The 25171-nt window shown below is 45.2% G+C and overlaps 2 protein-coding genes across 3 annotated transcripts in view; one reads left to right on the top strand and one right to left on the bottom strand.

The window, feature by feature from the left end:
* Positions 1-25171, bottom strand: part of LOC308432039 (uncharacterized protein C1orf105 homolog) — a gene marked incomplete at both ends in the record, with an annotated part of 35790 nt that overhangs the window by 9179 nt on the left and 1440 nt on the right. The window contains 4 exons of the mRNA XM_080931714.1: positions 366-433; positions 3092-3175; positions 9915-9999; positions 12987-13072. Coding sequence (XP_080787840.1) covers positions 366-433; positions 3092-3175; positions 9915-9999; positions 12987-13072 — 323 coding nt within the window. The remainder of the gene's footprint in view (positions 1-365; positions 434-3091; positions 3176-9914; positions 10000-12986; positions 13073-25171) is intronic.
* Positions 14161-16564, top strand: PIGC (phosphatidylinositol glycan anchor biosynthesis class C). Of its 2 annotated transcripts, none has more exons than XM_080917992.1 (2): positions 14161-14227; positions 15231-16564. In XM_080917992.1, exon 2 carries the CDS (start codon positions 15442-15444, stop codon positions 16333-16335), a length of 894 nt encoding a protein of 297 aa, XP_080774118.1. In that variant the 5' UTR covers positions 14161-14227; positions 15231-15441; the 3' UTR covers positions 16336-16564. The 2 variants fall into 2 exon arrangements, with proteins under 2 accessions (XP_080774118.1, XP_080774117.1); XM_080917991.1 differs by having other exon boundaries at positions 14227-14313.

Here is a 25171-nt window from a genome sequence, read left to right as displayed (position 1 = left end):
GAAAGGTGACAGAGGATGCCTGGAATTCAGGACAAATTGTATGCTGTCACTCATATTTTGTGAATTAGATATAGATCATCTACAGAAGAATTGTTATCTGCCTGAGGGTGATGAAGAAATTCTCTCCCCTATTCCTTGGACTGTTAGGGAAAAGGAAGGTTGTGCTAATAGTAACTTAAATAGTCATTCATGCTAAGAAGTAAAATAATTTAAATTAGTGTGGCCCTTTCATTTCAACGGAAGCTAAAAACACTATGAACTTCATCCCTGGGTGTTTTGTTTACTGTCCTTTCAGTCCCAAACCTCTGTCCCAAAGAGTTAGAACCCAAACTTATGTCATAGCCCAGTTTACATCTTTGGCTCACCTGTGATTCACAGAATTCTGGGAGAATGGTTTCTGATGGTCCGGTATTATGAAAATTTTTGGCTGTACCTAAGAAAGAAAGCCTGATTTAGTACATTGACGGTAACTACATTCTGTCGTACACAGCGGACCTTGGCCACCCTGAGCTGTGTCTGATACTGTTCATGTATCCTCTTACAACTTTCTACTCCCCATCTCGGGGTATAGGTGTCTTCTACACACAGTGGGGCTCCTGGTGCTTCTCTGCTCTTGGTCTAAAGACCTGCTTTCAGAACACCCATAAAACTTCGGTGCACTTCCTTGCTTAATGATGTTTAGCTTTTCTGATCAACATTCGTGTTCACGAGGAGATGCTCTACACACATCTCTACACCATTGTGCTCATATTTCTAGCTCTTACATTACCCTTTTAATACATTTCCAAAGTTAAATCACTGAGAAAACGATGGCAGTTTGAAGCATGTTTGAAAATGTGTGCCTTTTACCAAGGCTGGAATCCGTACGGAGCCATGGCTAGAACCAGGGCTTCCCCAGCTGGGAAATGCCACACCCTGGGCTTTAGACTTGACCCCAGCACTTCAGACCAATTCCTTAAGGAGAGTGCACATTCACTTAGCACCCTCCCAGCCCCCAAGATGCTTATCCCCAGGACATTGAACTGACAATTACAAAAGCACTGGTGCAGGTGTTCCCTTGGCCTTCTTGCCAATAAAATTGCAAATTGTCCCGTGTCCAGTACCTCTAGAGGGGCCTGAAAATGGAAAGAGTAAATGCTAGCTCTATCATTTTTAGTAAGATTGTTCTTCTGAATCATTGGCTGTGGGAAGATGCAGGGGGGGGGGTGATGACTAGGAGACCAGGAGTAGCTGAGAAGGGGGTGGGGGTAGCAAGAACTTCAATGAGAACCTGGGAGGGGGATTTCTAGACACATGAAAGGGGAGAGAATGCCAGAAAAAGACCTTGTCATTTTCCAAAATTTTATAGACAGTTGGCTGTGTTCCAAAGTGGGCGTGGCAGGGAACTATTGATTTCCTGCCGAGTAGCAAGAGCCTTGTTCTAAAGCCCTTCACTAAGGCTGATAGTATTTTATGCACAGGGGTGGGTCTAGGGGATGCTCAGACCAATGCCGCCAACAATGGCATTTTTGTTCCCGAGACAAACTTCATCAGGGTGAACCTAGTCCTCTCTTCCCACCTTTATCAAGTTTTATTTTAAACTTTAAGTGTACAGACTTATGGTCATAATTTGATATATGAGTATAGTGTGATGATTAAATCAGGGTAGTTAAATATTTCTCTGTCCTTAAACAAGTTTTTTAAGTGTGACAAACACGCATTTGTACTAATTTATTTAGTGCAGTGTTCTAACTTCGACACTTGACAGTTTCCAAATTGTTGGTTTGTATTTGGAGTTCTTCAGTTCATTGCTTCTTTTGGCACATAAAATAATAAGTTATCATGAATTACAGTCATCCCACTGTGCTGGAGACTCACAGGACTCCTAACTTTCATTTCTGCTTTGGTACCCATTAGTCAACTTTATCCTGTTTCCTCCCCAACTTTTGATGATCTCTATTATATATTCCTGTCAGGTCTGAGCTAGGGGAAAGGTCAAGAAAGAGGCATTGAGGAAGAATTTTTCCTAAGTCCCAAGTGGGCCTGTTGGCTGTGGCCAGCTTATCCCCAAGGTCAGGGCACTCTGCATGTGATAGCAGGAATAGAACCAGGAACGATCCCAGTCAGAACACAGCCAATGCTTACATGGAACACTCTGGTCCCCGGTGTGTGGAAAACCAACAGGCAGCAACATTGAGGGCAGCGTTTACCAGAATTCACTCAGTTCACCTTTACCCATCGGCCTTCTTCCTTATCTAATTGGTTCCTGTGCTCCTCATCCATTAACCCTTAAGTCTCCTCATGACAAAGAAAATTTAGTGGATACCAGACTTAAAGTGGTCCTTCATCACCTGTATTTAACCATTAGCTAAATCACTCTTAACCCCTACTCTAACCCCAATACCATGCTACCCTAATCCTAATCCTTAAATTAATCCACATTCTCATTCTGATCTGTGATCTCCCTAAAACAGGACTCTTTTCTGTACTGACTCTGACACGTGGCAGTGTTGAGTCATTGTTCCTTTCAGATTTCCTGAGAGACTTCTTTTCCCATAACGATCCTCCTTACTGATATTTTCCATTACAAATCATAGTTATCCAGGCCAAGGGACACCCCTGGCTGGTTGAAGCTACTACAGGACCTCTCCCCAGCTTTATTACTGAGGCTAAGACTGAGTTAATGACAACCTCTAAAGGAAGCAACTTGTCTCATAATTGTACTAATGGAGAAGACTGGTGTGTATGCTATATGTGTGTGTGCGTGTGTGTATGCATGCACGTGTGTGTTGTGAGGATGTCATAGTGAGAGAAGAAGCTCATAGCTCTTGGAATCTCTGTAAGTATGTAGCTAACAACAAGCATCAAAATGTCTCCTCTCATCTTTGCACCTCTGGTCCACCTACCCTGGTTTGTTTTCGGCTCCTTGAAATGGAGACAGTTGCTTATATTGTGTCAGTAGATGTTCTCAGGACTCACGGCCTCATTTGCAGGCTCAGTCAGAGCCTTTTGTGGAAGGGGCTCCATCACTATTTCTTTGTACTGAGCTCCTGGGGAGGCAGAGAAGCTCTACCTGGGAAGGCACACGCGCTGTCTGTCACCCTTTGCCTACCGTTTTCACTTCTTGACATCCTCGACATGTGGAGCACAGTTGCTTGTTTCTGGACAACAGGTTTTCATGCTCATTCTTTCTAGCCTTTGGGGAGAGAGGACAGAGATGGGTGAGGAGAGGGTCAGATACCCAGGGCAAGGAAGAGACTCAAATTAGGCAAAAGGGGAAATTTTATTCTTTCACAAAAATAAAATGGATACTCTGATTTTTAGCTCTCCAGGGTAGATACTGAATCTAGGATTTGCTGCCATTTATAGGTTCTGAAAGGGCTTAAGCAAGAGGAGGTGACTATAAACAGGGCGATAGTCTCAGTGCTGCTGTATACAGTGATATACTAGGACAGCTAGCTCAGGGGACTAGAGACTAAAATCCAGTAAGATCTATCATTTAGCCTGTGTATATATGGCAGATGGGTTGTATTTCCCCATAGGTTTCCCCCATTTTCAAAAAAGTTTCATCAAAAGGCCTGAGAACCTTTGACTCATTAAGAATTTCCTTTTAGTCTTTTAGGAGGTTCTTCCAGGCATCCTTTACACCAATTACTCATCTCTGACCAACACTGGCTCCCTAGCATCCATGGTCCACCAAAACCTGTCTCTTCTGTACATTCATTAAGTCATAGCTGAACTAGAGCTGGTCCATGTCTTTTGAGCTCCCTCCTTTGGGGAAGAAGGGCTGTGCCAACCAGGGCAAAGCCACAGCTGTAGCAAAAGGATGGGGCTCCCTTCTGTCCACCGTAAGGACTGTTGTTTCTCTTACTCCATTTGTACAAAATGGGAAAGAGACTCAGAGTGTGTATACCTGGAACAGAAGTCCCTAATGTACATCTCTGGCAGAGGATTCTTTAGGAGGGAGATGAGAACTTGAATTTAAAATTACATTTGAAGATTCTATCTAACACATTGTCATGCACTCTGACATCAGAGTAAATCTGATACACCCACAGAAAGTGTAGAAAACAGGTAAGAAGAACACCACAGTGATGGACAGACAATGATTATCAGCTTTCTCCTCCCAGTTGACCCACGTATCCCCTGACTCATTCCTGTTTTCCTGGGAGGTATGGGAGACTGGTGAGGTTGAACACATCTACCCAGTATGATTAGTGTGCACCAAAGGCAACCTTTGCCAAATTACCTACAAGTAGTTTCATCCTCTGAGAGGTGCACAGTGTTTGGAGTTTGAAGACTGAATACTACCAACCAAAGTTGTGCTCTTCTGACAGATAGGTAAAATACACTTCATCTTTATAGGATGAGTCAACGAATCAACTCAGTATCATTGTTGAGGTTTGGAAAGCACTGGCATGAGTGTAAATGCATAGATCAGGTAATTTAACAGCTGGGATTTATTGTGTGGCCACCATTTACGAGTTGGTGCCCTACGGGTCTATAAATAAGACAAAGCTCTCAGGAGGATATGAAGACAATACAAATTCATTCACTGGTCTGTATTTTAGGTACACTCAAGTAAATAAGACACAGCTCCCCATGTCAAGCTGCTCACCAACCAGCAATCTGCACCTCAAGAGCATGACTGTGTTTGGATAAGCTACCTTTCTTTATTCTGTGACAGGAACAAAGAAGGAAAGGTTTATTCTGGTTCATGGTTTCAGGGATTCAGTCCATCATGGTGGGGGAGGCGGGGTCCTTTGGTCCATGACAGTGAGAGTTGATAGCGGCAGCATGTTCACATAATAGTAGATCAGGAGAGAGGTGGGTCATGCAGAACCAGGGGGAGTATAATTCTCAAAGTCCAGGCCCAAATGCTCTTACTTCCAGTTGGGCTTGAACTTCTAGAGGCTCCACAGCCTTCCATTTAGTACCTTAAGCTGCAGATGACATGCTCAAAACACAAACTTCTGTGGGGCCATTTTGGATTCAGACTCTAACAGTGGTGAAGGTATTATAATTGCTGGGGACTGCAAAGCTAAAGAGCATTGCTGAGTTCACTGGGAGTGATGAACAGAGGATGGGGTCTGAGAAGAGTAAAATGGCAAGAGCTGTGTAGATAGGCTCATGTGTGTGTGTGTGTGTGTGTGTGTGTGTGTGTGTGTCTATGTATGTATGTGTATGTGCCTGTGCATGTGGACAAGAGGATAGGAGGGCATCCCAGGTCCAGAGTCAGTCTGCAATCACCTGGGAGAATAAGCCTGCAGTCATCCTCTGGTGGTTGGAATACCTCGATTTTCTGGTGGGAGGATGGCTTGTGTGAAAAGAGGGTTCTCTGTGTCTGTTCCCTTAGGTTTGAGCGAAACCAACTCGCTGCCATATCTTCTCAGGTTCTCTGGGGCTGGCCTACCCTGTAGCTCCTTCATCCATTACTTGTATTTTTGAGGGGCAGATGTATTAGTGAAATCCCGAAGGTATAGTTACTAACAACTCTGGCAGTGCTTACATAGTCCAGTTGCAGTGGTGTCTTTCATTCTTTGGCATGAAAAGGATAACAAATATTCTTTAGATTCTTAATCTGTACTTTTTAATTCATTATCTTCTAAGACATAGCTTTCCTTTCCCCATTGCTATGATGTAATACAGTGGCCAAAGCAATTTATGTTCCCCCCCACCCCCGGCTCATAGTTCCAAGGTACACAGTCAATTATAGTGGAAAAGTTAAGGTGGCAGAAAATGAAGCAGTTGATCACATGGTGTTGCAGTCAGGAAGCAGGTCAAGGAATGCTTGCATGCTGGTGCTCAATTCAGGGTCCCCTCCCCACGAAATAGAGCCAACAATGCAGAGATCTTCCTAACAATGCAATGGACAAAGGCCAGTGTCTCAGTGAGCAAACCTGATCTTGACTACACTGCAGCTCAGGCTCACCACCAAGAAGAGCTGCTCTATTCCTCTTTATCAGGAGGGTAAGAAGGCAGCTGTAATAGGCAAATCTAAGCTTGGCATAAATCCATTTGGATTCCATGTTCAGTAGGGCTCCTTTCCTCTGGTCTTTTCCCTTTCTGATCCTTTCTCTTTTTCCCAGCCATGGAACCAAGGTCTTTTCTTCCTGTAACATTCCCACCTTACCCTTTTCCCTACAGCTAGTGCAGCAGCAGCAGTGGTGGCGGCAGTGGTGGCGGCAGAGAAAACTGTCCAGGCTCATAGTCAAGCTCCTGGTGATACCATCTCTCCAGCTAGAGACACCAAAACATTAATGTGTCTATTTTCCAAGCAGTTGTCTTCAAGACCACGGATCCAAGTGGTAGTGACAGCAACCTGTTGAAGGCCTAGCAGAGGTATCACTGATGTCAGCCAGTCCCCAGATGTTGAGGTATCACCGGATGGAATGTCAGCCAGTCCCCAGATGTTGAGGGGTCCTCTTCATGCTTCACAGCTGGAAGATCTTGTTTTAGGACAGTACTTTCTGAGGTTCCTAAGAATTGGCTCATGACCCAAGATTTTGGCTTTTTAAAATGCTTGATAAAGAACCTGAAGTTTGCTTCATTCTTCACACACACACACACACACACACACACACACACACACACACACACACCTGTTTACACAGTTAAAACTACAGATGTGAGTACCAGATGATGATTTTAAACATAGACACAACCTTGATTTGATTATAACCAAGAATTTCTGCTCTTTGCTGTGTCTATTCCTTTTCCTCGTTCTACTCTTGACTTAGTTGACGCAGATCTTCTTGGTTTTCTTTCTCAACCCAGTGAGGAAGTAGTAGCCCTGAGAGACTGAGAGACTTGTCTGGTAACATACACACTTAGCTTCACTGGGATGGGAATTTTTTGTCTTGTTTTGCTTTTACAAAATGGTCAGAGGCAGATAACCCCGCCCTGTCAGGATAAAAGAGGATGCTTAGGAGTCACGTGAAGACAAAAATTCTCCCTAGACCGTTTAAAGACCGAAAGGGTAGTTAGCAGACTATGTTCACTGTTTCAGAAACTTCGTAAAGTAATCATGTAGAATTAATAACATAGGGACTTTCTCCCATTCTATCTGAAAAATCAATGATTTCCATCAAAGAGTAAGTCTGAATATGGTTTCAAAAGTTACTTGAAGTTTAAAGTTTCAAAAACCTTACTATTCACTAGGAAAAATTTAAGCATACACAAAAGAACCAGGAATCTATCATCCAGATTTATTAAAGTTCTGTGACCATAATCATTTCATAACATCCATACTCATTAATCTAAAATTATCTTTATAATTGTATACAGTTGATAAATATACACAGAAAAAGGGCTTAAGAGTGTATGAGATAGTTTCATGTGGTCACGACTTTCAAAAGTTAGAATCATTGAGAAATAATTGGCTGAAGAAGTCTTAGTGGCAAGAAAATGGATTCATCTTGTGTTGTTTCCAAGCTGCACTATGTCTTCAGCCAAAGCTTCTTGTCACAGGTCTGCTAAGTGCCAAGTAAAGAATGCTGGCATGTTCACTGTGACTTCATTAGATCCCGAAAACCAGAGTCAGATCAAATAGAGTGAGGAGCAGCGGGTGGGGGCAGGGATGGAGAGAGCTGTAATCAGTGCAGGTTGGCGAAGGAGGTTTAGAGTCTCTAGGTGTGGTTTCCCAGCCACCCCTGCCCCCTTTCCCTCTCTGTGGAACAAGTCAAGTTCCTGGAACATTCGCGAGGCAAATTTCTACTTGAGAGTCTGGCTCCTGAGAGTCTCTGCCCAGTAAACATTGGAGGAAATGTTTAGACCTTCTTCCATAGGCTCCCCCTTTCCGCCTCTGGGCCTCCATCCGCCCCGCCCCTGGTTCTAGACCCCTCCATGCAGCCTACTCTCACTGTCTGCTTCCCCTCTGCCTGCCTCAGTCACACTTGCCACTTGCAGCTGCTGCGAGGCCCCTCCAGGGCAAGTGAGGAATGCTGCTGTGGGATGTGTCAGTTCAGCCTGTGCCCTTTGACTGCTGAGGGTGAAGAGGAGCCAGCCAGGTGTCGGGACCTTTGCCTTATACAGTGTCCCGTTGGATGATTAGCAGTTTCTTCGCAGGTCCTCAGGGTTTAGGGATAAAGAAACATTCCACTCCCTTGAGGTGTGACATAGTTTCTTTCTGGAAAGGAGCAGCTGCTGAGTCTGTTTTCCTCACAGCTTTATGTGGCAAGAACTCATAGCTCAGAGCTGACTGTGGAGGTCTGTTGTGATTTGACGCACAGCATGGTCACTCTCTCTCACACACAGACACACACAGACACACAGACACACACACACACACACGCACACACACAGACACACACGCACACAAAACCAGTAAAGGAGCAGTCCCTAGGAAGAGAAAACGAGGGTAAAGTCCGTGGATTTCTCATTCTTACTAAGAGCAGTGCATCTGAGGTTTCTCTCACATCTATCTACACAGATCTTTCTCGCTCACTGTTGATCAGGCCTCTGGAAGCTGTTGCTCCTAACCGCCATCTGGCGGCCAGGCGCGGCACTGCAGTCACAAAAAGCTAGGCTCTACAAGAGGAAGGGTTCTAAAGTCTTTTAGAAAAGCCTCTGTTGTAGATGACAGGGGGCTTTGGTGTTTTAGTGTCTAGGCTGCCACAGTGCACTGAGAGTCAGGGCACACCAGCGGCAGCAGGCATTTGGCAGCGGATGAAGGCTTGTCTAAACAGTGTAGATATTCAGTGACTGAAAGCTTCTTGCCTGTGACCAGTTTTCCTTCTCCCAGTCACCTAGTGTGCGTCTTGTTTCTTCAGGCCATGAGGGAGACTAATGTGGTGACACTTAGCACAGCTTGGTTCCTGACACCCCCGTGCCAACAATGGCATGTCTGCTTAGCATTCTTGGCTTTACTGGCTCTGACCTTTGGATGTTCTTCAAGCATTTCCTGCACCTTCAGGCTCCATATCTTGACTGATACTGCATCCTTGGCCGGAGTCTCTTTCCGCTCTCTTTAAACTGGCTCTGGATTATAGGTGTTTCCTTCAAGCTGAGCAGGGGCCACTTCTTCCCTCGATCTGATCCTCACCCCGCCCCCACCTGTCATGACTTTCCCTCCCATCTTCTCAAGTACTTTGCCCCAGTCTGATACTTCTGTGGTTATCACTGGTCTTGTCCCATCCAGCTAGCCTGTGCTGTGTTTGTGGGTTGCAGTTGAATTACTCATTTCCGTATTGTGTTAGAATAGATGAGAAGGGGCACAGGGCTCCTAATAACTGGCCACTGGGCCAAGTGCTGTGGGAACTCTCCTTCAGGAGCTGCCTTGCAACAGCTCCGGAATCCCTGCAGTTTTAGGGGTGAAAACTGTGAGGGGTGTCCCTCCTTTCCCTCCCTCCACAAGTGCTAGCCCTCTAGGTGTCACAGTGCCCCCAAAGGCCGCCAGCAACCGGTTGTATAGGATTTCTGTGAGCTGCAGGGGAGAGTGGGGATTTAAATGGAAGTTTCCTTAGGAGTAGGGATTTTTTTTTTTTTTTTTTTTTTTTTTTTTTTTTTTTTTTTTGGTAGAAGCCGTAAGTAACTCATGGGGTTGAGGAAGAAGCTGGCTTAATGTCTCTGGAAACGAGGCCCATCCAGCTCCAAGCTGAGAAGCTGTCTTTGACGGGCTCTGACAGACTCTTCCGAAATTCATTTCTGTTTCCCCTTCGGGTATTTCTATTTAGTTTTAGTGAGGTAGACTGGGGCACTGAAATACCTGAGTCATGGTAAGGACAAATAAAACCTGACTTTATGTGTAGTGATACAAATTCATTTAATTGAACAAATAAATATTCACCGAACAGTGATGATGTGCCAGTTCAGGGGTCAGGAAATACACCTCCATTCTCTATTAAGGATAAGGGGGGTCGATATAATGTCTACAAAACATCCTACTCTCTTGAAGCAAGAGGATTAACATCTGGGTTCAATGAAAACCTGAGTACCTTCAGTGTGACATCTGGATCTTCAAACATGTGTGGCAAATACATATCCTTCTTGTATGAAGTCAGAACAACGGAGGAGTGATACCTAGGCAATCAATGCAAAGGGAAGTTAGAATCAGCCTTGGGCTGGGCGAGCCAGGCCCTCCACTGGTCCAGGGAAGGCCCGGGGCACTCCCACTGCCTCCTGTTCCTGCTCTGCACAGCCCAGGCCTGTGGTGAGGCTTCCTCTCAGGCCATCTTGGCTTCTCTCTTCCTTGTTGGTTTTTCAACTAACCAGCGAGCGTTTTGGATGTGATACAAATAATTTCAGGGGAAAGGCTGCTTCCGAAAGCAGAAGTTCACAGAATGGCGTGCTCCTTACCCGCTTCAAAGCACCTGCAATGGATGCTTTAACACTTACCAAGAACCCATCCTTTCGTGCCTGGCTGGGTTTCCTAGACTTTATGCCCCTGCACACTCCAACAACTCACCTCTGTCCTCCCACATGGAACAGCCTTCGCTGGAACATTCTCCCCGGTTGTCGGGAAACATGGAGATGGGACAGGACAGCACCAGTTGTCTCCACAGGATAACCCAGCCTCCCACTGAAGTTCACTGAGTTAAGGAATGAGGGGCTGAGGCCTCGGCATGGGGGCGGTAAGACACTGAGCATGTCCCCGCTGTCCAAGAGATGGAAACATGGACTGCTGGTCTTCTGCCAAGAACACCTCTCTGCTTTAGAGAGAAGGGATTTCATTGTTCATTGTTTGTGGGAACGGAGTGTGGTGTTCCTGGAGGATTTATTATTCCATTTCTCTTACCACTTTCCTGAGACCTAGGAAGCTGGGGAGGTGGTCTGATGTATATTCCTTCCCAAGCTTCTGTGTTATGGGAATGGGCTGCCTCAGATTTATTACCCCAAAACTGACCAGGAAAGGCAACAAGGCTAGCTTATTCCTGCTTCAATATAACCTCTCCCTAACAGGTGTGGTTTCAGTTTGGCCAAGCTTGGAGAGTGCTTCTGGAAATTTCAAACAGGCACTTCCATGTTACTTCTTGGGGTGTGTGTGTGTGTGTGTGTGTGTGTGTGTGTGTGTGTTCTCACCTCCATCCCCACAGCTGTGTTTCCAGAGTTTGTTTGAAACTGGGATATTCTGAGACATATTCCACTAAACATCCCTTTATTCTTTCTAGACTATTCTATTATATCTGCTTTCCCAAGGGTGACTAATACTTTGAATGATTTGAACTGTCCCCCAAGGGTGTAGGAAAGTTACTGCCAAACAGAGAGATTGGGGTCTGGAACTCTGGACAAATACATTTTGTCCTTAAAAACAGCTATATATCAATTTCCCCTTTCCTTTCCCAATAAGTTGTATTTCTATCCTGCCCTCTGAGACTTGAGGGTACTCACTCTCACAAGTTTTATGAGGTAAGTAGGCTCATTTCTCTAAGCAGACACCAAGATTCTTCCCTCAGTCTTAGCTTTTGACTGGGAAGAATTTCACTTACTACCTTAAGTAACTTCTTATCACTAGTCTAAAGCTGGCCAGTGGCAGGTGTGTGTGTGTGTGTGTGTGTGTGTGTGTGTGTGTGTGTGTGTGTGTGTGTGTGTTACTGCATCCCTTTCCAGATGCTGCAGATAGACCAGTCTCCCTGACAGCCCTGATCTTGACTCTGAAAGAACAGGTACCTTGACTGACCAGTGAGTGCTAAGCCGCCTCTCTCAAGCTCTGCTTGGCTCTCTACTCCCGACCTTTCACCAAAGCATTGGAAAGAGACCAGGAGAGTTGGAAGCAAGATGAACACACACTGGGATGCTGTGTTTCTGGGTTCAGAGGCACAGCTAATGGGCAGAGAGTACTGTGGGATGGTGGTGGTTAGCTTATTAGATGTCAGGCATGAGCAACTGAACATTTCCATATTTCTAATTAGAAAACTGAGCACATTGGCCCTGGACTCAGACAGAGGGAGTGTCACCTTTGGTCATTTTTTTCTTATTCACTGCTACCTCCCTCTCTAAGCAACCTTATCAGTGTGGCTTCCGTCTGACTGCCATCAGCATGTGAGCTTATGACCTAAGTTGAATTTAAAAAGATGCTAAGTTATCATTATTCACAATGAGTCTAGAGGTATTATCAACTCTTAATAGGTATATTACTTTGTGACTTCCTAAGCAAACCTTTGAATTTATTGAACCTCTGATAGCTCATGTCAGACACACACACACACACACACACACACACACACACACACACACACACACTTAAACAATAGGCACTCAAACGTTTGCTTTGAAAATACACAAAACCATCCAGCTTTTGGGGAACTGATTTAAAGTGCAGACAGAGCAAACGTGTTACCGATGTATGGATGTCCCTAATGCAGCCATTTGCTCTTGTACCTAAGGATGCATGACAATTATCAACAGGAAAAGAAGCTCTTGTGCTCTTTCTAGCAACCATTTCCAGTCTATGACAAGCCTATGGAACTGTCTCTCTGCCTTCCTTCTTGTACCCTGATTCCTTACTTCCCTTCGTCATCCCACAACAATTTCCCCTACAGAAGACTAATCACCACACCCAGGGACAATTTAATTACTAAGGGGGGTGTTGAATAAAAAAAAACACATAATTATTTTAAGGAGAAGCTGAAATGCCCCAACATATAAATCCTCAGCTTTCAAAAACAGAAATGTGTTCTCTATTGGCTTTTGGGGAAGGGGCGTGAAACCAAGGAGGCCTAAAGTGACCTACAACAGCTGCTGCTCTATGAAGATGGCATGTTATAGTTCTAGACTTTTGACAGCTAAAATTCAAAGACTAGAAACTGAAGCAGGGGAGGTAAGCCATGGATGTGTTTTGAGTTACAGTGCCTGGGGTTGAATCGTGCATGCAGACATGAAGGTGTTATGCTGGGTCTCATTCTTCTAGTCAGGCCTTACACAGCATTTTTGTCTGAGAAACCAGGACATGTCCTATCTTTTGTGCACTCGACTTGGTTTCTCAACAGGTCACATGCACTTCTCCCCTGTAAGTGCACAACCACTGGGCTCTTTCTCAAATGGTGTGTCCTCAGAAGCTGGGAAGTTACCTTCTAGGGATGCTGAGTACCAGTGGCTTGTTTACCAGGCTGGCCTCACTAAGCCAAGGTATCTTGTCAAATTTCGGAACAAAAGCCTAAAGAGAAACGGAAAGAGATCATTTTACGGAGTTTATCATGCTTATGAAAAAATAAATCTTAAAGGGAGTCAGAGGGCCGGAGAGACACCTTAGTGGTTAAAAGCACTCCTTCCTCTCCGAGAAAACCCAAGTTTAGTTCATCAGCTTATGACTACCTAGAACTATACTTGCAGGGGATCCAGCACCTTATCCTGGCCTCCACAGGCACCCGTACTTAGGAGCACATACCTGCACATGTGTAGATATAATTAAAAGCAAAATATTAAAAGTTAACACTTGACTAGCACTGGTATTACAATAACCAAAGTAAGCTAATAGCAACCACACAGCAATCAATACATTATAAAACATTTTTACACGCGAGTCCTTCAGCTCTTCCATACAGTGGGCAAGACCAAGGAAGTGCCTTCTCTCTTTATAAGATGAAGAATTCAAAACACAGATAGAGTGAATATCAATAAATGGGTTCATGCTTCCTGCCTTTGTGTCCACTCTACTTAATGTTCTCTATATTTTCAGTTCTTTGAGCTTCCATTTATTTATAAATCCGGTGACACTTCCTTGACCCCAGTTGAAAATCTCTTGTCCCCCAGGCCTTCCACCCTCATCCCTTTGGGGTGGCCAAGTCTCACAAAAAATCGAGCTTCGGTGCTATCCACATTTGGATATTTTTGATCTACTTGCAAAAGTAGGTGCCTGACTTTGGTACAAATACAAACTAATGATCACATCGTCTCTGTGGAAGTCAATGCACAGAACGCCACATGATATCTGGGTTTTCCCCCTCCTTCTGGTGAATACCAGAAGCCTGGTTTGGCATCTATAGGAGAAGGGCTAGAATGCGTGGAGAGCCCCGCGTCTTCCACCAGCCCCGCATCTCTTCCTCCCTCCTCCTGCCTTCCACGCCCAGTGAAGGAAATCCCACTGAGGAGTGCATTCCACTTCAATTAGAGTTCCAGGAGAGGAGCAACCAGTAGAGGGCAGCAGCGACCTCGCAGTGTGGTGGCTTGGGGCGGAACGCTTTGGCCACCGAGCGGTGCGGATCCGGAAGTGCTCTTTCACAGCAGTCCCCTCCAACCCCGCGTCCCGGATGTAGAAGTAGCTGGGCGGCCGCTCTTCTCGGTCGTGCAGCCCCCAAAGAGCCTGGTGCAGGTGGGTTCCGGCGTCCTTCGCTTCGGGCCGTTCCGGCTGAGCCAAGGCTGGGAGAGGGGCGGCGGCGGGCGGGGCAGGCCGGCTGGGTGAGTGGTTACCCTTCTCCGCCTGGTAACACGGACCGTTCAAATCCGGAGGTCCCACGAGACTGGGTGTACGGCTTTTAAAGCAAAGGTTTATCCTGGCCTATGAAATAAAGAAGGTCCGGCAGGAAGTTTTCTTAAATTTGCTGGATGACCTTTCTGTTTCTGAGTGACTTTCCCATTCTGAAGATGGAATGGTTGTTTTTTTTTTTTTTTTTTTTTTTTTTTTTTTTTTTTAACCTGCACTAGAGTATTGCTGTTTCAGTTAATTAGGACGATATAGCGCTTTAAAGGACGATGGGCTCTGCTAATGCACAAAGGGTTGAGTTCTTGGTTTGAGCTAAAACTGTAGAAAGCATACCCTTATGTATTGTACAGATTACTGTTGTCATGAGACCGATAACTTATTCAGATGCCTTTGGGAACCTGGTAACGCTATGGATTCTGTCCCTATAAATTTGCATTAATTGCAAATATAATCATGCAAAAAATAGTACACATCTTAGGGTGTATGAACGCCCAAGTGAAGACTGGCTTAGAGAAGGATGACCACAAGCACAGACTTTGATACAAGAATTTTGTTGGTGGTCTGGCTCCATTCTGTTATTCTGAGACCTAAATACTCTACTGTTTTGAAACCCAGATGTCTTTCTTATTAGGTAAAAAACAGGACTGGTATTAACTTATAAGGCTGTGACAATTAAAGAAGGTGCAAAAGATATTTAATATTCTGAGTCCGTGATGCTGTGCAGATATCAATGATTTATTATAATTTAAAATGTGAAGGAGGTTTGATGCCTCATTATGTCACTAGACACAATTTATTTAGATTTTCAGTAAGCAGGGTTATTTTGATCATAACTGATGCCTCCCATGACATTTGCCAGCTTTGGTGTATTTACAGTTCTCTCTTTTTCTAGGAATTTAGCTGTGTTGTCTTGACTCACAGAACAAACTCATCTATTACAGGCTTAGCCTGGACTACAGCCTTTGTAAACAAGGAAAGTTCTGTAGGGTATCAGCATGGCATTTCCAGAGAGGTCTTAATCTACAACTTTATCAAGAACCAGAATCTCATGGTCGTCTTTGAGGGAGACTGAGCCCGCCTGGCTTCCAGGGGAGAATGAGATAATGTGTGCTCAACATGTAAAGGACACCTCAGAAGTCAAGTGGCAGAAGGTTTTATATGAGCGGCAGCCATTCCCTGATAACTATGTTGACCAAAGGTTCCTGGAAGAACTCCGGAAAAACATCTATGCCCGGAAATACCAATACTGGGCTGTGGTGTTTGAGTCCAGTGTGGTGATACAACAGCTCTGCAGTGTCTGCGTTTTTGTAGTCATTTGGTGGTACATGGATGAGGGTCTTCTGGCTCCCCAGTGGCTTTTTGGGACTGGGCTGGCATCTTCCTTGGTTGGGTATGTGCTATTTGATCTTATTGATGGAGGTGTTGGAAGGAAGAAGAGTGGGCGGACCCGATGGGCCGACCTGAAGAGTACCCTGGTCTTCATTACTTTCACTTATGGTTTTTCACCGGTGCTGAAGACCCTGACTGAGTCTGTCAGTACAGACACCATCTACGCCATGTCAGTTTTTATGCTGTTGGGCCATCTTATCTTCTTTGACTACGGGGCCAATGCTGCTATCGTATCCAGCACACTGTCCTTGAACATGGCCATCTTTGCTTCTGTTTGCCTGGCCTCACGCCTCCCACGGTCACTACATGCCTTCATTATGGTGACATTTGCCATCCAGATCTTTGCACTGTGGCCCATGTTACAGAAGAAACTGAAGGCATATACTCCGCGGAGCTATGTAGGGGTCACTCTGCTTTTTGCCTTTTCAGCATTTGGAGGTCTTTTGTCCATTAGTGGTGTGGGAGCCATACTCTTTGCTCTTTTGCTCTTTTCCATTTCATGTCTCTGCCCGTACTACCTCATTCACCTGCAGCTCTTTAAGGAAAATATTCATGGGCCTTGGGATGAAGCTGAAATCAAGGAAGACTTGTCTAGGTTCCTTAGCTAAGCTAGGGGCCGTCATTTCATTAAGACAAGTTAAAAGACTTAGAACCTAACCAGTGTAGCATTTAAAGGCAGGAATCCAGTCTCAAAGCAGCAGGCTGATCTGGGTAGTAGAGCTGAGATTAGAAGAATGAGTTTAACTAAAGGTTTAGGGGAAGGTGTTTGTCCTTTGGTTATTTTGTGACTGAAAAAGCTTTCTTGTTATGAACTATTGTCCTTTATTCCCTGTAACAAATGATGTAATGTGGGTTCTGCTTATTAAAAAAGTAACATCCATTGCATTGTCTCTTATTTAAAAGAAATACCCTTATTTATGTGTGTATGAGAGAGAAGGTGGTCCATTTTCGGTATGTGCGTCCACTCATCAAACTCAGGCTTTGGCAACAAACTTTTACCAGCAGAGCCATCTCACAGGCCCTGTCTCATGATTTTTATGAGAACACAAGACAAAAGCAATATGAAGGTGTGTGTGTGTGTGTGTGTGTGTGTGTGATCAGTTGTTTAGCCTTTTATCTGTGTACTAAGGAACACCTTTATATATCTAGAGCCCAAATTTGAGAATCCCAGATGGTGGCATCCAGTTTGTTGTACAATATCACAGAAGTGGTATTCAGGAGAGTTATATATCACATAAACAAAATGTTAGCGATATTGAGAGAGGTTTGAGGGAGAGTTCATCTCAAGCAATTAGGAAACCAGAGATGACATTTGATTTACTCTAGGAGTAGAGTGGTGAAAGCCTTTGAGAACCGATAAGTAATAATACTAGCAAGTATAGGAAACTAAGGAACAAGCGAGTGTGCCCAGGGAGGTCACCTGTTACCAATCCAAAAATGATTGTTTCTACTCAGTTTTGGATTCATACCTGTGGCATTCATACATTTCAGAGAAAGTAAGTTGTACAATAGCTGTGAATCTGATTCTTAATATACTTCGTAAACGGTCTCAAATTTAATCCGGGTTACAAAACATTTGCAGGCAAGATGTGACTGCATCTGGTACAGTCGAAGCACAGAGATGGAAAGTGATGGGGATTTAGTCACAGATCTGGGGGAGGAACAAGGAGGGGAGCTTGAGTCATGGGCTCTCTATTGATCCAGGAATTGGTCTCTGTTGCTGGGTGGGCAATCCAGCTTGTCTAAAGATTGGACACATCGTGAAGTCTTGAATTGCCTAATTGTTCGGTTCTCCCTTTTCACCTTTAATATTGAAGAACTGTTGCAATAGATAAGCTGTGTGGAGTGTCTTGAAGTACGATGTTGGTGCTGAGCATCTCAAATGCAAAATTCTGAAACTGAAATGCTGCAGAATTAGCTCCTGAGAGGTTTTGAGCACCAATGCTATGCCCAGTGAAAATTTCACATTCTACACTATGAAATCATGTGCAAAATTATTTAAGAAATATAAAATTGTCTTAATGCTAAGCATAAGGTGTATGTGAAGTAAGTAAATCTTGTATTTACGTGGGTCCTAGTCTCAAGCTATCCCTTTATGTAAAAAAAAAAATTACAAAATCTGAGGGAAAAAAATAAAAATGTTTTTGGTCCTAAGGGTGCTGGATAAGGGTCATTGGATGTGCTATAATAACTGGAATGTAGGTTAAGTTTGAAGAGGGCAAAGGCACAAAATGAATGAGTTACTTCCCACCGTGGATCCTCCATCTGTGAAAGTGATACTGTCCTCTGCTTGTTGTAAGTAGTTTCAGATCAAACCATCTGAAACTGTGAAGTAATGCTTTTTATCTTTCTGATTTCTCATAATGTCTTGACTAGGATTTTGAACTAATGTCAATTTCTTACGTTTACTGCTACTGATGAAGATGGTTTCATGATTTTAAAAAAGTAGGTTATTGTCCCCCCAGATCACTTGCCCTGCTTTTTCAAACCCAAGGGCACTTGGTGATGGGGAAAAAAAAGAGAAGGGAACTGCCCCGCGGAACCCAAAGCATCCATGTGTCTCCAAGTGACACGAGTTATTCTATCGTCCACATCCACAGATGGCAGTTGGATGTGACAAGGTATTGTAAAAAAGGCTGTGGGGTTTGTTTTTATTTTTTCATGTTTTAATACACTGCCTTATCTGCATGGGTTTCCAGTTGCCGACTTTAGGAAACTCATGCCAGTGAGCAGGATGTTTTAAAAGGGTTGAACCTCTTTACGAACAGTGGGCTGAGTGAACGTGGCTGCTGCTATCTCCAGCTCTTTCCTATCTCTTTTATCTGGAGTCTCCGGGTACTCAATTATAGGTGTGGTTCCAGAGGGTCAGAGTGAAAGTGATGGGGGATGGTGAGTTGTAAGATGCACTTGAATTTAAGGAAGGATGGGAGGCACAGCAGCAAGTTTGGATACAGGGAGCTGTAGGGGAAAGGGAACCAAAAGCAGGATCCAGAGAAGATGGCACTGTGTGTTCCTAAGGAATCTAACACATCCTGCTGATGAGCAGAAGCGAGGGACGAGGGGATTATAGCTCACCGAGAGCTGAGTACATTTTGTTACCCCGTCCTGCCCTCAGTGGCGAAAACTCGGGGACTTTAAAGAGATAAGCCAACACACTATGCATTATTAGTATCACAGAACAATTAATATTACAGTGAAGTCTAAAGACTGGCAGTAGTTTTGAGGCTACTGGAGAACGCTTGTGGCGATACTGGAGAAAAGGGAGGGTCTGGATGGAGAGTATGGCAGTGGGCGGGGAACAAGTGGATTGACCATGATTTCCAGGGAATTTGCTAACTTCATGGAGAGCAGCAGTTCTCAACCTGGGGCCACAACCCCTTGGGTACCAGATGACCTTTTCACAGGGGTCACATATCAGATATGCTGCATGTCAAATATTTGCATTTTAAATGATAACAGTAGCAAGTTTACAGTTAAGAAAGTAGAGACATAATAAGTTTATGGCTGGGGGAATCACAGCAAACAGAGGAGGAAGTGTACAAAAGGGTCGCAGCATTAGGACGGCCGAGGACCACTGATGTAGAAAGAAAGTAGGAAAACTGGATAGCTGCAGACAGTCTAGCGTGAGTGGACTTGTGTGCTAATTAACCCTGCATGAATTAACTAGTGAGTACGGGGCGTGGTGCAGACAGTATCAATGGGATAGGTTTACATTTGGGCTGAGGGTGAGCTCCAAGTACTGCGCTCAGAACCTGCTGGCACAGTGGAGACGGATGTTGTTATGTTTGGCATTCTTTGGGTTTTGTTTTGTTTGTTTGTTTTTTTACAGTTCACTTGCCTCACAACTAGGGGATAGAAAAATTAAAAATAGGCGACAGAGTGACAAATTGTATAACCCAAGTGATAGAAATCAAGGGGACAGGAGGCAGCCTCCTACAAAATGGAGTGCACACTAGAACTCAGCTGGGGAGAAAGATTCACAGGACATGTGACCATGGCCTATACATGACCTAAGGTAGGGTTAGCTAGTTCATTAGTAGAGGAATGACCAAACATTTCTCAAACTCGGGAAAAAAAAGTCAGATGGCAAAAGCGAATGTCAATTTGTTCATTAGATTATGTCTTATAGCAGATAAAATGCTGAAGTAGCACCAGTGTAAGTCTGGACCAAGTGAACATTTAATTTTACTGGAATTTCTGCATTTTCTCCAGGAGACTCTCATAGGCCAGCAATGTAAATGGATTATCAAAAGGTTTAGGGAGAATGAAACCAAAAGTCATGTTCTGTTCTACAATACTGAGAAATGCTGAGCCCTTACCTGCTGCTATTTGGATGATAAGACTCACCCATGCCTCACTGGCTTGTGACTGATCAGAATTCACAAGGAGAAAAAGACTCATCTGACCTGGTTTGGCAGTTGCTGGGACCACTGTCTATCTTTTAAATAAATTCAGTTCTCTAGACAGTCTCAACTTCAAAGCACACTGAATGGTGTGGGCAGTATATTAATGACTCAGATTTCTAAAGTAAATATTGTAACCGGGAAGAAACGCCAGGGGAAGGAGTTCAATAGCATTGTAATTGTATCTCAACCTGTCAAGTACTTGTTTACATAAAAAGCCACCGCCCTTCACCATTTCGCCTCTCTGGGAGCTCCGTTTGTCATTTGTTTGTTCTAAGTTACAGGGAAGGTTGGAGAGGGCTGGTGCAAGTGAGAGAGAGCAAAGACAGGAGGAGAGGAGGAGAGGGAGGAGGGAGAAGAGGAGGAGGAGGAGGCAGCTTTGTCTATCTTGCCTAAATGGAGCTGGGAGCTGGTATCGTCTGGATCTTATCTGTCAGTCAAAAGCTCACATGCCAAGTGCCTGATCCTACTGGGCAGTGCTAGAACCTTCGGGCAACTTAAGGTGTGGAAGGAAGTGGAGTCTCTGAGAGGAGGCCTTTGAAGGCCTGTTGGGCCTGACTCTCTTTCCCAGGGACTTGATATGAGCAGCATTGTTTCTCCATGGGCTCCCTGCAACGGTGTACTGCTTCGCCCATGGGAAGGAGCCATCCAGCTACGGATGAAACCGTAGTCCAAGGGAAGTCATTCCTCCTTCAGCTTGATCGCCACGAGGAATTCCTTTTTTTCTTCCAGCCATTGGAAAACCTAAGTAACACAGGTGCCAAGCTTTGGCATTGGGGTGGAGAGGATCAAGGGAGGGCAGGGCTGCAGGGGTGACGAAAGCCCACTAATCTCGTGCTATGCTGCAGCCTCGTTACACCAAGCAGAGCGCTAGGAGACACTGATGTGTTTGCAGCGTCATGAGGGCTCCCCGTGGAAACTGTGTCTACTGCTTCGGAAGCGTTCCTAAGTACCATGGACTTCTCAGAAAGCTTCCGGGCAGTTCTGGGTTTCAGAGTTCTTGCTGAGCGTACATGAGGACACAGGGGAAGCAATCATTCACATTTTCCAAGCCAAAGAAAGGCCCAAGGACAAGAAAAGCAAACAAGTCAGCAGAGGGCATCAGTTACACAATTATGCAGTATTTCAAACCCTGCAAGCAGGCCTGGGCCACAGTGCCCTCTGGTGGAAGTTACAGTTACTCCTTTTTGCAGTTGCGTTTGTGAGTTGAAAAATTCATTCTTACTGATTTGCGAATCAAGAAATAAGTCCGAGGTCTCCACAAATTCAGGAAGCAAATAGTGAACGGAGGCTTGATTAATAACAATATCCACACTCTAGAGGCACACTGTGTGTTGTGTGTTCCAGTCACTAGGCTATGCATTTCGAGTGTACATTATTATTTTTTTAATTATCCTAACAGCCCTGTAAGGGAGGTTGTTTTCAGTTTACAATTTAGGAAATGGAGGAGCGAGTGGAGGAGGCAGGCGATTTTCTGAGGCAACGCTGACAGGTTAGGCCAACACTCTGCCTTTCTGACAGCTGAGTTGCTTCAAGGGCCAAAGGGTGACTAGTAAACGGCTGCTTTTGATGCTTCAATTCCCTCATCATCCCCTGTATCCTATATTCCCTTCCCTCCATATCTAATAAGGTACTTCATGCCTACTGATTCGATCTCCAAGTACTTTATACCATTAGCATTTTATATGTTTGCCTTGGGAGTTTATTCAGTCAACAGATGCTCTTTGTGCACTTCCTATATGACAGGCATTGCTGTATGTGCCTGTGGTATATCTGTAACGAAAGAGCTTGAAGATCCTCAGCCTCGTACAGTTCATCGGGAGGAGACAGATGATGGATATAGATGGAAGGCCACGGGAGCGGTGAAAGGTGGTATTTCCAATAGCAAAACCAAGAGGGTTGTGTGCAAAACGTGGCTGCGGTGGGGAAGGGTGACAGCTCTCAGACTCTAAGGATGGAGTGCATACCATTGGACCCGTGCGGGAGGAGGTCACATCCTTGAAAAGAGTACAACTTTAGTGTGATGGATGGAGTAACACCTTATTTGGGGTGGGCTGGGAAAAAAGAAATTGTAGCAGTGGAGCTTATTGGAAGTTTTGCTTCAAAGGATAGCCAAGGACTGTACAGTACAGGAGGGATATGTTAAGAAAACAGAACAATGCTGTGGGGCTAGGCTCCTTGACCGGGAGGAGTTACTGGAGTAGTGTTCTTGAGTAGGCGAGAGGAGGTGAGATGTGATACCCAAATGGAAGGACAGACAGACAGAGTTGAGCTAGCGGTTACAAGTGGGAAGGTAGGGTACATGGACGCAGCTGTTGGAAGCTGAAGTGAGGAAATCCTTTCCCGGCTGCTTCAGTTTTCTAAAGAGAGGGACTCAGGTGAGAATTGTGAGTGAGGGAAGGAGCAGAGCACACTGGGGTAGCTGAGGGTATTGGGAGGACAGATCACATCAGCTATCCTGGTGCTATGAAGTGCTCTCGCAGTGGTCAGAGAGCACGGCTCTCATAGGCTCATATGTTTATAAGCTCTGTCCCATTTGCTGATGGTTTAGGAAGGATTAAGAGGTGTGCCCTTGTTGGAGAAGGTGTGTCACTGGGGCTGGGGTTTCTAGAGCTCCCATCACCCCACCCAGTCAGTCTTCTCCTCCTGCCCCGCTTCCTGCTTCCTGCCTGTGAATCCCTCAGACACTGCTTCAGAACCCTCCTGGCCAGCCTGCTATCATGTTTCCCCCGTGATGATCCTGGATGAACCCGCTGAAACTGTGAACAAAATGCTAGTTAGCTACTTTCTTTTGTAAGCTGCTTTGGTCATAGTGTTCAATGATAGCAATAGGACAATAAGTCCTTTTAGTACGGTGGTGAGGAATTTAAAATAAAGCCAGCTTCGGGTCTATGCACTTGTTTATATATTTTTTCAGGTCATGCTCAGTTACATGGTGCAAACTAGGGGAGGTAAAGAGTTGGTTTTATCCAGAGTGATAGGTTAGTCAAATGAAGCTCAGGGGGGGCTGAGGGACAGAGGCTGCAGGGTGGGGGAAAGACTCGGAAGACTGAGATCCAAGGAACTGTACTACACAGCTATGAGTGAGGCGTGTTGGCCCATCAGCACCCAAGGTAAAAATTAGGGGATGAGCGGCTGAGGCAGGGTGAAGGTCAAGGTTGATGGAAGAGCGAAGCCCAATGAAATGAGAGGCAGGATGGGGTGGATTACCCACACCTCTATGCAAAGGCCCCAGAATTAAGATAGAATGGAGTCGAAGAAGACAGCCATGAATCAGGAGCTGAAATCATTGGGTAAATAAGGGAGACTGGGCTGGAGATCCACAGTTACAATGTGTACATTGGGATGCACTAAAATCTGATGTCCTGAGGTTTCCTAGCTAGGAAGAGGAAGGAAGAAAGCCTGATAAGCTGTAGGAGAGGTACAGCAGGCATGCTGCTGCTTTTGGGGGCCAGGCTGTCAGGAAGTGTTGCTCATAGAGAAAACCCCTGGGTTTTCATGGAGACCACATCCTGGAGAACAGGCTGCACACTGTGAGTTGTGTTGCCTAGGCAGTGAGTCAGGTGCTTGGGCACTGCGTAATGATCTTCAAAGTTGGAGATTCATGGGACAAAGAATGTACGGGAGCCAGTGGAGGTCACAGTGCAGGGTGACCTAGGTGTCTAGGAGTTCTGAGATGGCTGGCATCAACTGGAATAAAGGCAGATTATACAATTATCAGTAAGCTCAAGTTGATAGTGTGCTGAGTGTTGGGGTGGGGCTGGGTTCTGGGGCCCTCTCTTCATCCTGAAGCAGGTCAAGTCTCAGAATATGTGAAGGAGAGGCTATGCTGGTTCACTAACAGGACTCATGGCTCATTTCTGGGTGACATGCATTTTTGACTGGAGCCCTTTGGTGACTGTCACCAAGACGTCCCAAGAACTGTGAAAAATTCAGCAACAGTCAGTGTTTCTGAAAGCGTTAGAAGCCTTGATTCTGGCAAGGGAACAGAGCTTAGCTGAAATGCAAGGTTTGATGAAGAACCTTGGGCCATGGGGCCTGAGGAAACATTCCTTCAACCACTGGGAGGGTACAGGCAAGCTGCCCGGCAGGGAGTGGCACATTGGAACCAGCAGAGGGTCTGCTGGGACATGCTTAGGCCAGGCCAGTGCTTTTGGCTCCTTTTTTCAGTGACCTCAACTCCCAGGTGTCTGATATCAATGTTGCTTTACATTGGGAAACAGCAGTTATCGAAGGGCAGCGGGGGGCACTTTCCTCCCGCACGCATTTTCGTATGAAATGAAGGGTTGCTGAAGGCTAGAACTTGAAGCAGCTGTTTCCCAACACAAGCCCCCTCTCCAGGCCTGGCTCTGCACTCTCACCCCACAATGGAGAGGAAAGAAAGGAAGAACCTTAGAGAAGCAGTGGGGCACTTGGCTACACAGCGCATCCAAGAGCAGCCGGAGGTTTTCTGCCCTGAGGTTTCCTTTGCCCACACTGGGCCTGATTTCCCCAGGGCTGAAGAAGACATAGTCTCCTGGGGCCACTTAAGAGAAGCTTCTGCTTTCCCAAGCTCACTGGCAAGCTGCTCACCACCCTGGGATGGCCTGTGGCCTCGTGCTGGGCCCGAGTCACATTTGGACTCTGGTAAGTGAGAACTCTGTGGGCCTCCCACTCCTTTAAAATTACCAAATAAACAGATCCGTGAGGCCTCAGGCAGCCTTTGTGTACATAGCTGAAAATACTCTTTTTATGTTTAAAAGAGAAAAAGGCAGACAGAAGCAACTGTCTCTTGGCTCCAACTTGCTCTGTTTCTTTCTCCAGTGTTCACGCAGAAGAGGCTACTGAGCCGAAGAGCCCGGTGAACTCTCAGTGGTATATACAGCAGTTCAAATGGTACTTTTAAAAACGTGCACAGGCAGACCCTCCTCAGCATCTTCTCGGTGACTTCCACCCTTCAAGAGCATAATGATGACTTCCTTGCATTTGTTCGTGACTGACAGGCAGGGGTTTCATTGAAATTACTTTTGGAGCTGAAGACTGGATCACGTATAAAGTACCA

This window comes from Micromys minutus (assembly GCF_963924665.1).
Source record: "Micromys minutus genome assembly, chromosome: 1".
NCBI lineage: Eukaryota > Metazoa > Chordata > Mammalia > Rodentia > Muridae > Micromys > Micromys minutus.
The sequence above is the reverse complement of the archived record's forward strand: the minus strand, read 5'-3'. Positions and strand labels throughout refer to the sequence as shown.

Bases quoted from the DNA above. Each gene is read 5' to 3' on its own strand.
- PIGC (XM_080917992.1), top strand. From the start codon at position 15,442: ATGTGTGCTCAACATGTAAAGGACACCTCAGAAGTCAAGTGGCAGAAG.